We start from the raw sequence: 12,691 nt of genomic DNA, 5'->3' as shown, positions 1-12,691 counted from the left end.
CATCATGTAACTAGGGTAGGATCAGGGGGACAAGGTCATTACTAGTGTAGTCTGAATTACTCAAAGTCAGCAATAGCATCATGTAACTAGGGTAGGAACAGGGGACAAGGTCATTACTAGTGTAATCTGAATTACTCAAAGTCAGCAATAGCATCATGTAACTAGGGTAGGAACAGGGGGACAAGGTCATTACTAGTGTAATCTGAATTACTCAAAGTCAGCAATAGCATCATGTAACTAGGGTAGGAACAGGGGACAAGGTCATTACTAGTGTAATCTGAATTACTCAAAGTCAGCAATAGCATCATGTAACTAGGGTAGGAACAGGGGACAAGGTCATTACTAGTGTAATCTGAATTACTCAAAGTCAGCAATAGCATCATGTAACTAGGGTAGGAACAGGGGGACAAGGTCATTACTAGTGTAATCTGAATTACTCAAAGTCAGCAATAGCATCATGTAACTAGGGTAGGAACAGGGGGACAAGGTCATTACTAGTGTAATCTGAATTACTCAAAGTCAGCAATAGCATCATGTAACTAGGGTAGGAACAGGGGGACAAGGTCATTACTAGTGTAATCTGAATTACTCAAAGTCAGCAATAGCATCATGTAACTAGGGTAGGAACAGGGGACAAGGTCATTACTAGTGTAATCTGAATTACTCAAAGTCAGCAATAGCATCATGTAACTAGGGTAGGAACAGGGGACAAGGTCATTACTAGTGTAATCTGAATTACTCAAAGTCAGCAATAGCATCATGTAACTAGGGTAGGAACAGGGGACAAGGTCATTACTAGTGTAATCTGAATTACTCAAAGTCAGCAATAGCATCATGTAACTAGGGTAGGAACAGGGGACAAGGTCATTACTAGTGTAATCTGAATTACTCAAAGTCAGCAATAGCATCATGTAACTAGGGTAGGAACAGGGGACAAGGTCATTACTAGTGTAATCTGAATTACTCAAAGTCAGCAATAGCATCATGTAACTAGGGTAGGAACAGGGGACAAGGTCATTACTAGTGTAATCTGAATTACTCAAAGTCAGCAATAGCATCATGTAACTAGGGTAGGAACAGGGGACAAGGTCATTACTAGTGTAATCTGAATTACTCAAAGTCAGCAATAGCATCATGTAACTAGGTAGTAGGAACAGGGGACAAGGTCATTACTAGTGTAATCTGAATTACTCAAAGTCAGCAATAGCATCATGTAACTAGGGTAGGAACAGGGGACAAGGTCATTACTAGTGTAATCTGAATTACTCAAAGTCAGCAATAGCATCATGTAACTAGGGTAGGAACAGGGGACAAGGTCATTACTAGTGTAATCTGAATTACTCAAAGTCAGCAATAGCATCATGTAACTAGGGTAGAAACAGGGGGAAAAGGTCAATACTAGTGTAATCTGAATTACCCAAAAGTCAGCAATAGCATCATGTAACTAGGGTAGGAACAGGGGACAAGGTCATTACTAGTGTAATCTGAATTACTCAAAGTCAGCAATAGCATCATGTAACTAGGGTAGGAACAGGGGACAAGGTCATTACTAGTGTAATCTGAATTACTCAAAGTCAGCAATAGCATCATGTAACTAGGGTAGGAACAGGGGGACAAGGTCATTACTAGTGTAATCTGAATTACTCTCAAAGTCAGCAATAGCATCATGTAACTAGGGTAGGAACAGGGGGACAAGGTCATTACTAGTGTAATCTGAATTACTCAAAGTCAGCAATAGCATCATGTAACTAGGGTAGGAACAGGGGGACAAGGTCATTACTAGTGTAATCTGAATTACTCAAAGTCAGCAATAGCATCATGTAACTAGGGTAGGAACAGGGGGACAAGGTCATTACTAGTGTAATCTGAATTACTCAAAGTCAGCAATAGCATCATGTAACTAGGGTAGGAACAGGGGGGACAAGGTCATTACTAGTGTAATCTGAATTACTCAAAGTCAGCAATAGCATCATGTAACTAGGGTAGGAACAGGGGGACAAGGTCATTACTAGTGTAATCTGAATTACTCAAAGTCAGCAATAGCATCATGTAACTAGGGTAGGAACAGGGGGACAAGGTCATTACTAGTGTAATCTGAATTAATCAAAGTCAGCAATAGCATCATGTAAAGGGTAGGAACAGGGGACAATAGTCATCAGTGTAATCTGAATTACTCAAAGTCAGGTAGCATCATGTAACTAGGGTAGGAACAGGGGACAAGGTCATTACTAGTGTAATCTGAATTACTCAAAGTCAGCAATAGCATCATGTAACTAGGGTAGGAACAGGGGACAAGGTCATTACTAGTGTAATCTGAATTACTCAAAGTCAGCAATAGCATCATGTAACTAGGGTAGGAACAGGGGACAAGGTCATTACTAGTGTAATCTGAATTACTCAAAGTCAGCAATAGCATCATGTAACTAGGGTAGGAACAGGGGACAAAGTGTAATCTGAATTACTCAAAGTCAGCAATAGCATCATGTAACTAGGGTAGGAACAGGGGACAAGGTCATTACTAGTGTAATCTGAATTACTCAAAGTCAGCAATAGCATCATGTAACTAGGGTAGGAACAGGGGGACAAGGTCATTACTAGTGTAATCTGAATTACTCAAAGTCAGCAATAGCATCATGTAACTAGGGTAGGTAAGAACAGGGGGACAAGGTCATTACTAGTGTAATCTGAATTACTCAAAGTCAGCAATAGCATCATGTAACTAGGGTAGGAACAGGGGGACAAGGTCATTACTAGTGTAATCTGAATTACTCAAAGTCAGCAATAGCATCATGTAACTAATAGCAATCACTAGTGTAACTAGTCAGCAATAGCATCATGTAGGAACAGGGGACAAGGTCATTACTAGTGTAATCTGAATTACTCAAAGTCAGCAATAGCATCATGTAACTAGGGGAGGAACAGGGGGACAAGGTCATTACTAGTGTAATCTGAATTACTCAAAGTCAGCAATAGCATCATGTAACTAGGGTAGGAACAGGGGGACAAGGTCATTACTAGTGTAATCTGAATTACTCAAAGTCAGCAATAGCATCATGTAACTAGGGTAGGAACAGGGGACAAGGTCATTACTAGTGTAATCTGAATTACTCAAAGTCAGCAATAGCATCATGTAACTAGTGGAATTACTCAAAGTATCATGTAACTAGGGTAGGAACAGGGGGACAAGGTCATTACTAGTGTAATCTGAATTACTCAAAGTCAGCAATAGCATCATGTAACTAGGGTAAAGGGGTAGGAACAGGGGGACAAGGTCATTACTAGTGTAATCTGAATTACTCAAAGTCAGCAATAGCATCATGTAACTAGGGTAGGAACAGGGGGACAAGGTCATTACTAGTGTAATCTGAATTACTCAAAGTCAGCAATAGCATCATGTAACTAGGGTAGGAACAGGGGGACAAGGTCATTACTAGTGTAATCTGAATTACTCAAAGTCAGCAATAGCATCATGTAACTAGGGTAGGAACAGGGGACAAGGTCATTACTAGTGTAATCTGAATTACTCAAAGTCAGCAATAGCATCATGTAACTAGGGTAGGAACAGGGGACAAGGTCATTACTAGTGTAATCTGAATTACTCAAAGTCAGCAATAGCATCATGTAACTAGGGTAGGAACAGGGGACAAGGTCATTACTAGTGTAATCTGAATTACTCAAAGTCAGCAATAGCATCATGTAACTAGGGTAGGAACAGGGGACAAGGTCATTACTAGTGTAATCTGAATTACTCAAAGTCAGCAATAGCATCATGTAACTAGGGTAGGAACAGGGGGACAAGGTCATTACTAGTGTAATCTGAATTACTCAAAGTCAGCAATAGCATCATGTAACTTGGGTAGGGAGAGTGGGACAAGGTCATTACTAGTGTAATCTGAATTACTCAAAGTCAGCAATAGCATCATGTAACTAGGGTAGGAACAGGGGGACAAGGTCATTACTAGTGTAATCTGAATTACTCAAAGTCAGCAATAGCATCATGTAACTAGGGTAGGAACAGGGGGGACAAGGTCATTACTAGTGTAATCTGAATTACTCAAAAGTCAGCAATAGCATCATGTAACTAGGGTAGGAACAGGAGGACAAGGTCAAGGTCATTACTAGTGTAATCTGAATTACTCAAAGTCAGCAATAGCATCATGTAACTAGGGTAGGAACAGGGGGACAAGGTCATTACTAGTGTAATCTGAATTACTCAAAGTCAGCAATAGCATCATGTAACTAGAGTAGGAACAGGGTAAGGGGGACAAGGTCATTACTAGTGTAATCTGAATTACTCAAAGTCAGCAATAGCATCATGTAACTAGGGTAGGAACAGGGGACAAGGTCATTACTAGTGTAATCTGAATTACTCAAAGTCAGCAATAGCATCATGTAACTAGGGTAGGAACAGGGGACAAGGTCATTACTAGTGTAATCTGAATTACTCAAAGTCAGCAATAGCATCATGTAACTAGGGTAGGAACACGCGAACAACGTCATTACTAATGTAATCTGAATTTCTCAAAGTCAGCAATAGCATCATGTAACTAGGGTAGGAACAGGGGACAAGGTCATTACTAGTGTAATCTGAATTACTCAAAGTCAGCAATAGCATCATGTAACTAGGGTAGGAACAGGGGACAAGGTCATTACTAGTGTAATCTGAATTACTCAAAGTCAGCAATAGCATCATGTAACTAGGGTAGGAAAAGGGGGACAAGGTCATTACTAGTGTAATCTGAATTACTCAAAGTCAGCAATAGCATCATGTAACTAGGGTAGGAACAGGGGGACAAGGTCATTACTAGTGTAATCTGAATTACTCAAAGTCAGCAATAGCATCATGTAACTAGGGTAGGAACAGGGGGACAAGGTCATTACTAGTGTAATCTGAATTACTCAAAAGTCAGCAATAGCATCATGTAACTAGGGTAGGAACAGGGGGACAAGGTCATTACTAGTGTAATCTGAATTACTCAAAGTCAGCAATAGCATCATGTAACTAGGGTAGGAACAGGGGGACAAGGTCATTACTAGTGTAATCTGAATTACTCAAAAGTCAGCAATAGCATCATGTAACTAGGGTAGGAACAGGGGACAAGGTCATTACTAGTGTAATCTGAATTACTCAAAGTCAGCAATAGCATCATGTAACTAGGGTAGGAACAGGGGGACAAGGTCATTACTAGTGTAATCTGAATTACTCAAAGTCAGCAATAGCATCATGTAACTAGGGTAGGAACAGGGGACAAGGTCATTACTAGTGTAATCTGAATTACTCAAAGTCAGCAATAGCATCATGTAACTAGGGTAGGAACAGAGGGACAAGGTCATTACTAGTGTAATCTGAATTACTCAAAGTCAGCAATAGCATCATGTAACTAGGGTAGGAACAGGGGACAAGGTCATTACTAGTGTAATCTGAATTACTCAAAGTCAGCAATAGCATCATGTAACTAGGGTAGGAAAAGGGAGACAAGGTCATTACTAGTGTAATCTGAATTACTCAAAGTCAGCAATAGCATCATGTAACTAGGGTAGGAACGGGGGGGATAGGGCCATAACTCAAAGTGTAATCTGAATTACTCAAAGTCAGCAATAGCATCATGTAACTAGGGTAGGAACAGGGGGACAAGGTCATTACTAGTGTAATCTGAATTACTCAAAGTCAGCAATAGCATCATGTAACTAGGGTAGGAACAGGAGGACAAGGTCATTACTAGTGTAATCTGAATTACTCAAAGTCAGCAATAGCATCATGTAACTAGGGTAGGAACAGGGGGACAAGGTCATTACTAGTGTAATCTGAATTACTCAAAGTCAGCAATAGCATCATGTAACTAGGGTAGGAACAGGGGACAAGGTCATTACTAGTGTAATCTGAATTACTCAAAGTCAGCAATAGCATCATGTAACTAGGGTAGGAACAGGGGACAAGGTCATTACTAGTGTAATCTGAATTACTCAAAGTCAGCAATAGCATCATGTAACTAGGGTAGGAACAGGGGACAAGGTCATTACTAGTGTAATCTGAATTACTCAAAAGTCAGCAATAGCATCATGTAACTAGGGTAGGAACAGGGGGACAAGGTCATTACTAGTGTAATCTGAATTACTCAAAGTCAGCAATAGCATCATGTAACTAGGGTAGGAACAGGGGGATAAGGTCATTACTAGTGTAATCTGAATTACTCAAAGTCAGCAATAGCATCATGTAACTAGGGTAGGAACAGGGGGACAAGGTCATTACTAGTGTAATCTGAATTACTCAAAGTCAGCAATAGCATCATGTAACTACGGTAGGAACAGGGGGACAAGGTCATTACTAGTGTAATCTGAATTACTCAAAGTCAGCAATAGCATCATGTAACTAGGGTAGGAACAGGAGGACAAGGTCAAGGTCATTACTAGTGTAATCTCAATTGAGTCAGAAATTTGGAAACCATTTAAGATGAGGTGTGACTTAAAGGGGCATTTTGTGATGCACAGCCTCATTCCCTTACTTTTCACAAAAAACTGCCTATGGAGTAGCGTAATTCACATAAATCATGCATAACATAATTCACAGAATCAACTGAAATTTTGGAATTTTTTTTTTGTGGATATCTACTGAAAAATGTCATAAAAAGAGGATGCTAGGATCATGAAATACTCCTTTAAACAACTTCATTTTTTGTGTGCTTTTTTAGCATGAAAACAACCATTATATCCATTTCGCCATGGTTTTCATCACATTGTATAGTAATATGTATGTTAAAACTCTTCCTGACGAATCCACACTTTGACAACAACATATACGCGAACGCAAGTTAAGGGAAACGCTTACATGTTAAATTCTAAAATAATTAATTAAGTTTAATTAACACATCATGGCCACTACTCCGAGTTTCATGCTACAAGCATGTAGCAATCATCAGGTGGAATGATGTGACAATGATCACACAGTCTTATTTTTTCTTAGCATGGTTGGCTGGTTTGTATCCATGACGACATTTAGATACTAGCTCAGATCTTTTATTAAGGGCACTTGAGCTATTGGTTTTTTTGGCAAGTAGGATTGCCAGCTTTTCATCAATGCATAAATTACAGTTACCAGATTGCCTCATACAAGTGTTTGATTTGAGCACAATTTCCCAATTGATGCTGTAATCACTGTTTTGTTGCTTTAATTTCCAGATATATTTTGATAGCTCAGTTTCTTTTTCATACTTGCTGTGCCTGAATGACTTAGTATGATTGTTATAGCGATTTTTGAACTTTCCCCCCGATAAGTCCACATAAAACATAGATGTATTGCCCGATTGGACAGTAGCCCTATAAATGATGCTCTCTGTTAAGCATTTCCTTTAAGGGGGCAGCTGCTTTTAGTCCTGCAATTGCACTCCTTTTTAGGAGTGTTCTTGGCTTTATTCCTGATACGAGTGTTATGTGATCTCATTATAGAGCCCATATTAGCATGCAGCTATAGCTGACTTTCATACTGTAATTATTAAAGATCTTGTTTAGCTTGCTTCCCGCAGGGAAATGCTTTTGATTAATTTGGGAAACTTTCCTCCTACATTCGATTTTACATTGTTGCTAAATGGCGGGTTAAACCAAATTGCCTTTCTTTTTCTTGTTCTATGTTTGTTATTACTTCTTCTATTGCTTGCTGTGTTAGATTCTTGATTGCTCTCCTCGTACGTTATTTCTTCCGAATAACGAAATCAAACACTTGTATGAGGCAATCTGGTAACTGTAATTTATGCATTGATGAAAAGCTGGCAATCCTACTTGCCAAAAAAACCAATAGCTCAAGTGCCCTTAATAAAAGATCTGAGCTAGTATCTAAATGTCGTCATGGATACAAACCAGCCAACCGTGCTAAGAAAAAATAAGACTGTGTGATCATTGTCACATCATTCCACCTGATGATTGCTACATGCTTGTAGCATGAAACTCGAAGTAGTGGCCATGATGTGTTAATTAAACTTAATTAATTATTTTATAATTAGCTCTACTGACAGTAATGTTAGTATTGAGCACTCTTGTATGAGGCCTATGATAACTTTTTCATTGGATACATGTTAAATTCATTATTTTGGAGGGAGCAGCTAAACATAGCCGTTTTATTCTGTAGTTTCCTTTCTGATATCAAGAGAAAAATCAGCAATCTTCTTGTATTGTTGACTGGCAATGATTAAACTGGACATTCCTCATGAAATAATCCTGTGAATTAGACAATATTTAGCTTGTTTTCATTATTGAAAGGGATTCAATCATATTTCACTGTTGTTCATCCCCGTTTAACAACTTGCCTCAGGCGCATCTGCTAGAGCTGAAGTAAACCACGCGAAAAGTGATGAACAACGGATGAAACATGATTGTCTGTGTGATTTACTTCACTATTTCATTTGTGTTATCCCCAAGAACCCCAATTATTCCTCCATAGCTGACAGACAAGGTGGTATAGGGAGTCTGGGTTTTCCTTTTATCCATTACTGTGCCTTGTTTTGCCCACATACCTGTTTCTCAAATTCATTATGTGTTGACATACTGCTCTGATCCACCATCTTCTTCAACTCTGCTATCTGTTTGTCCTTATTCTCTCTCATCATTGCTATTTCTTTAGATTGGTTTTGTGCTGAAGGTATAATATCAATAAGCATAGATAAATGTGTAATATTTTTTAAGAGCACACCCCAGATAGTCTTGTCAAGATGTTCTCTTATAACTGCAGCGGCCAGCTAATCTCCCCGGCCAGCGGTGCATGCTGCATTAACCTATTTATGGATGTGGACCGCTAGTCTGCTACCATGTTCTACCAGAGATAGAGAAGATGAGAAATTTCTCTGATTCTATTAACTAATCAAACTGCGGTATCAACTAGGAGTCTACTTAATGAGTGCTTAATTTTTATAGACGGAGGATCCCTCAAAGGTACCAAACAAGAACTCAAAGGGAAGCTGACCTTGGCTGTGATGGGTTTTATTTTGGTATGTATAGGGTGTCACGCTTCTTAGCTGCAGATCCCTGATTGTTGCTAAATAGTTTATAGAGTGTTATTGGGCGACAGTGGTCAGTGAATTCCCGTAAAGTGTGCTGAGGCTTGTGGGTTTATGCCTTTGCGTAGATATCATACCTTTCTTTTCCAGTTTTCTAATAGTTTCTTCCATCTCTCGTGTTTTTGATCTGTAATGTGACTTCATTTCCTCCATTTCAGTGTTCTTCCGATCTAAGATCTTCTGTATGGCTTCATCATGCCTTTGTTGTATTCCGAGTTTTTCCTCATGGAATTTTGCCTCTGTCATTTTTGTCCTCATCTCCAGCTCCTTCTCATGTTGACGCAAGAGACCTGCTTCATCACGAGATGAATTATCAGCTCTGCTGTAAGCTGTGTATCTTGATGTTTTCGTTGCGGTTGTCTGGTAGTTGTTGCTTGGTAGTCTCCATTCGTGTGTGTAGGCTCCCATTTCGATGTTAGTGTCACTCTTTGACAAAATGGATACAAAACAAAGTTAATTGACCATTGCAAATCTAGATCGGAAAATTTGGGAAAATCAGGTGTAGTAAGCTAGGGGCCAAAATGGCAGATAAGAAATGTCATGACTTACAGTTCCCTTTTGAGCAAAAATGCAGCTTAGTTAGCTAATGTCAACATGGGGTTATCAGGTAAAATATTTTCCTATATGTGACAGGATGAAGGGGAATGAGTCACATTCAATAAGAGGTTTTTTACATAATTTTCTGGCAGTTTACAAATGCTACAGTTTGATACAAACCCCATCAAAATCTGACATCTGGTTACCAAGTTATGAGCAATTTATCAATGGCTGAAAACAATAATATAAAACAAAAGAATTTGAACACTGTTTTTGCCAATATCTCAAAAACGATATTAGCGACATCCGACTCATTCCCCTTGATCATGTCACATATATTGAACTAAAATCTCCGCTTTTTGGCACTTCATAATATGATGACAGTAATGGAAGGAAAAGCGCAAATGTTGGTAATTTTTGGGTTGAAATTACCAACATATAACCATTTTCCATTATGTTATTCAGACTATTTCGGGGATTGGATGTTTAATATTGATTGATGAAGTACTTCTCTAGTCCATAATCACAGGCAGATGGTACCAATACATTTAATGCAACACCTACCAATGCATTCCTTGCTGTAGGTGACTTAGACTTCCTCCTCACAGGTCTTTCTCTATGCCTCTGGTCCGACTCATCTTCATCTGAAGAAAACGTAAACGATGCTTTGTGTTTGGAACGAATCTCGTCCTGTAAGTTAAACAAATTAAATGCTGTATTTTCCTGGTACAGGTAAGCAGCAATATAATATAGCATAACATACAAGTACAGCAGGTCAACAAAGATAAACAGAGCTTGTTCTAGAAAATACATCAGATCAGAACACAAAGTTTCTGAGAGTGAACAAAATAAGTCAGCTGTTGCTGACCATGCAGCAAGAAGTAATTATTTTATTAACTGGGAGGAGTCGAGAGTTATTGATAAGGAGGAGGTACGTATCAAGCGATGGATAAAGGAATCCATATGGATCAGGAGGATCTCAGGAATGAATAACACCATGAACCGAGACGAGGGCACCTACAACATGAGCAATCTCTACAACCCTCTGCTACAAAGCGACTCAAGGACTGGCAACAATAGTTCGCACAGTAGCAGAGATTCACAACTCTGAAGAACTCCAACTGAACAAGACGGATGAAACGTCAGTTGGTGAGTTTTTACCATCATTTCACCAAAAAAAGTTTTGGTTTTGTAAAAACAATCTCTATTATTTGAACAATAACAAACCTGATGAATCTCTACAGTCAGCATTACTTAATTTGTAGAGTGGTTGGCAACTTTTACTCAAAAATGAATATCATATTCTATTACACCATACGTACCCTTCCTCTGACCACCTGCGCTTCGCAACCATTATGCAAATTACCAGTCCCTGTTCTTCTGTTGCCTGGTAATGCATCCTCATTTCTGTGCAAATCCACACCTGTCCCCTCACGATATCTCTCTCTCAAAGTGGATGTTGCGCTGGGTTCCCCAAACCCCCTTGTGCTTTGTTGCGAAGAACCAGAAAATGCCTCGCTCATTAGTTCGCCGTTTACCCAGTCTGGAGGCGATTTGGCATCCGATTATCACGCATGCGTGGAGATTTGTTGCGAGATGGCTCGTCGAAGAAGATTGACTGAGGAGAGATGATTATGATAATTAAACAAAAATTAGTCTTTCAAGTCGATAAGGAAAATGAGATTAAAATGATGTGTATGTAGGTAAACTTGCAGTTTTAAAATTGTTACAGTTCTAATTAAGCCAATGATATTTTTGAGTCGTACGTAGTTTACAATATCATACGCCAGTGGAATGCACTTGCTTCTTTCAAAATGCACATGTTGTGACAATTAATAGTAGTGCAGGGCCTATATTTCGTCTTCGTTTGCGAGAATCAAAATCCATCATAGTCACTGCACTTAGTGTATGATACAATGAGAGAAGTTGATTCTCGCAACCAAATCTTACAAGAATCATTACGAGAATTGATTCTGTGATTCTAGCCCCTAGTGTTATATTTTCTATAAGTGTTCGAAATAAGCACTTACATTTGTATCCTCTTCTCCAAAAATCACTGGGGACAACCATATTGAGCTATGTACTTATCCCTTGGACAACCACTAAATTTTACCTCCAGAATCATGATTTATAAAATATAAAACATTAAATTTTGACTTTTGACTTCATGTTTGATTGTAATTTGTATCCTTAAGCAAGATCTATAAACCACACTGCTAGCACATATTATAATATGATGTGATGTCCACTTGTTCGGCATGTCCGGATCCAGTTCTGAATATGTTTAATTAACCATTTCACTGAGTTACCCAATGGTGGCAGTGCTTGAGATCCGCATGATCAGAATGGCAAATTTTGAAGCTTGCACAGGTTTAGCAATTTGTGGCTACGGATTTTCCAGAACAAAAGACATCAAACAAATTTGATTTTTTTTGGGGTTACAGAATTTACTGTTGGTGATTTTTCATTGGCTCTGTATGGCCTACCTCCACTAGCTTAATCGGCCTTTTTGCTTTTATCTTTCAGGGTGCACAGGGGTCAGAAGTGGTCAAAAAAACACATTTCACTAGCAACCTGGAAACAGACATTTGTTTTCCAATGCTGCCACTTTGAACTATGTTGAGCCTACCAGCTGCTTTTGTTGTTTTTACATGTATGTAGTGAACAAGTTGCACTATACAGCCATACATGAACAAAGTATAAGTTGTCAGTTAAACTAGCATGAGAACCATTTAAATTTCTGAATTCGGATGTGACATTTTCCGTTCACATAGATGTACCTTATTCAATGTAGAATAGATCAACTAATACTTTACATGAATGGCAAACTAGTGTGTTTTAGTAAAGTTCAGAGTCTTGATATTATTTGTTGACCAAATTACACTTGTTGCTCTTAATATGAAGATACAGCAATATTTTGAATTTTTGCCAACAAATTCTGTTCACAATTTTGTCACATCCGATTAATTTTCCAAATAGTATAATTTATTAACAAATATGTGGTAGAATTTTGTCTCCTTGGTTTTAAAATTCCCCTGCTATGAGCTATCTAATGACACCATTTAATGAAAACTCCTTCATCAACTTAGCTTGCAGATGTCATTTCAAAG

General features: G+C 38.7%; 1 protein-coding gene across 1 annotated transcript in view; it reads right to left on the bottom strand.

Annotated features, from left to right (window-relative positions):
• The window catches only part of LOC140163683 (centrosomal protein of 112 kDa-like), a 105,872-nt gene that overhangs the window by 67,554 nt on the left and 25,627 nt on the right, over positions 1-12,691 (bottom strand). The window contains 5 exon segments of the mRNA XM_072186998.1: positions 8,505-8,623; positions 9,122-9,470; positions 10,146-10,271; positions 10,904-11,146; positions 11,149-11,199. Coding sequence (XP_072043099.1) covers positions 8,505-8,623; positions 9,122-9,470; positions 10,146-10,271; positions 10,904-11,146; positions 11,149-11,199 — 888 coding nt within the window.

This window comes from Amphiura filiformis, chromosome 11, assembly GCF_039555335.1.
Source record: "Amphiura filiformis chromosome 11, Afil_fr2py, whole genome shotgun sequence".
Classification (NCBI taxonomy): Eukaryota; Metazoa; Echinodermata; class Ophiuroidea; order Amphilepidida; family Amphiuridae; genus Amphiura; species Amphiura filiformis.
Note: the sequence above shows the minus strand (reverse complement) of the source record. Positions and strands in the feature narration are given on the sequence as shown.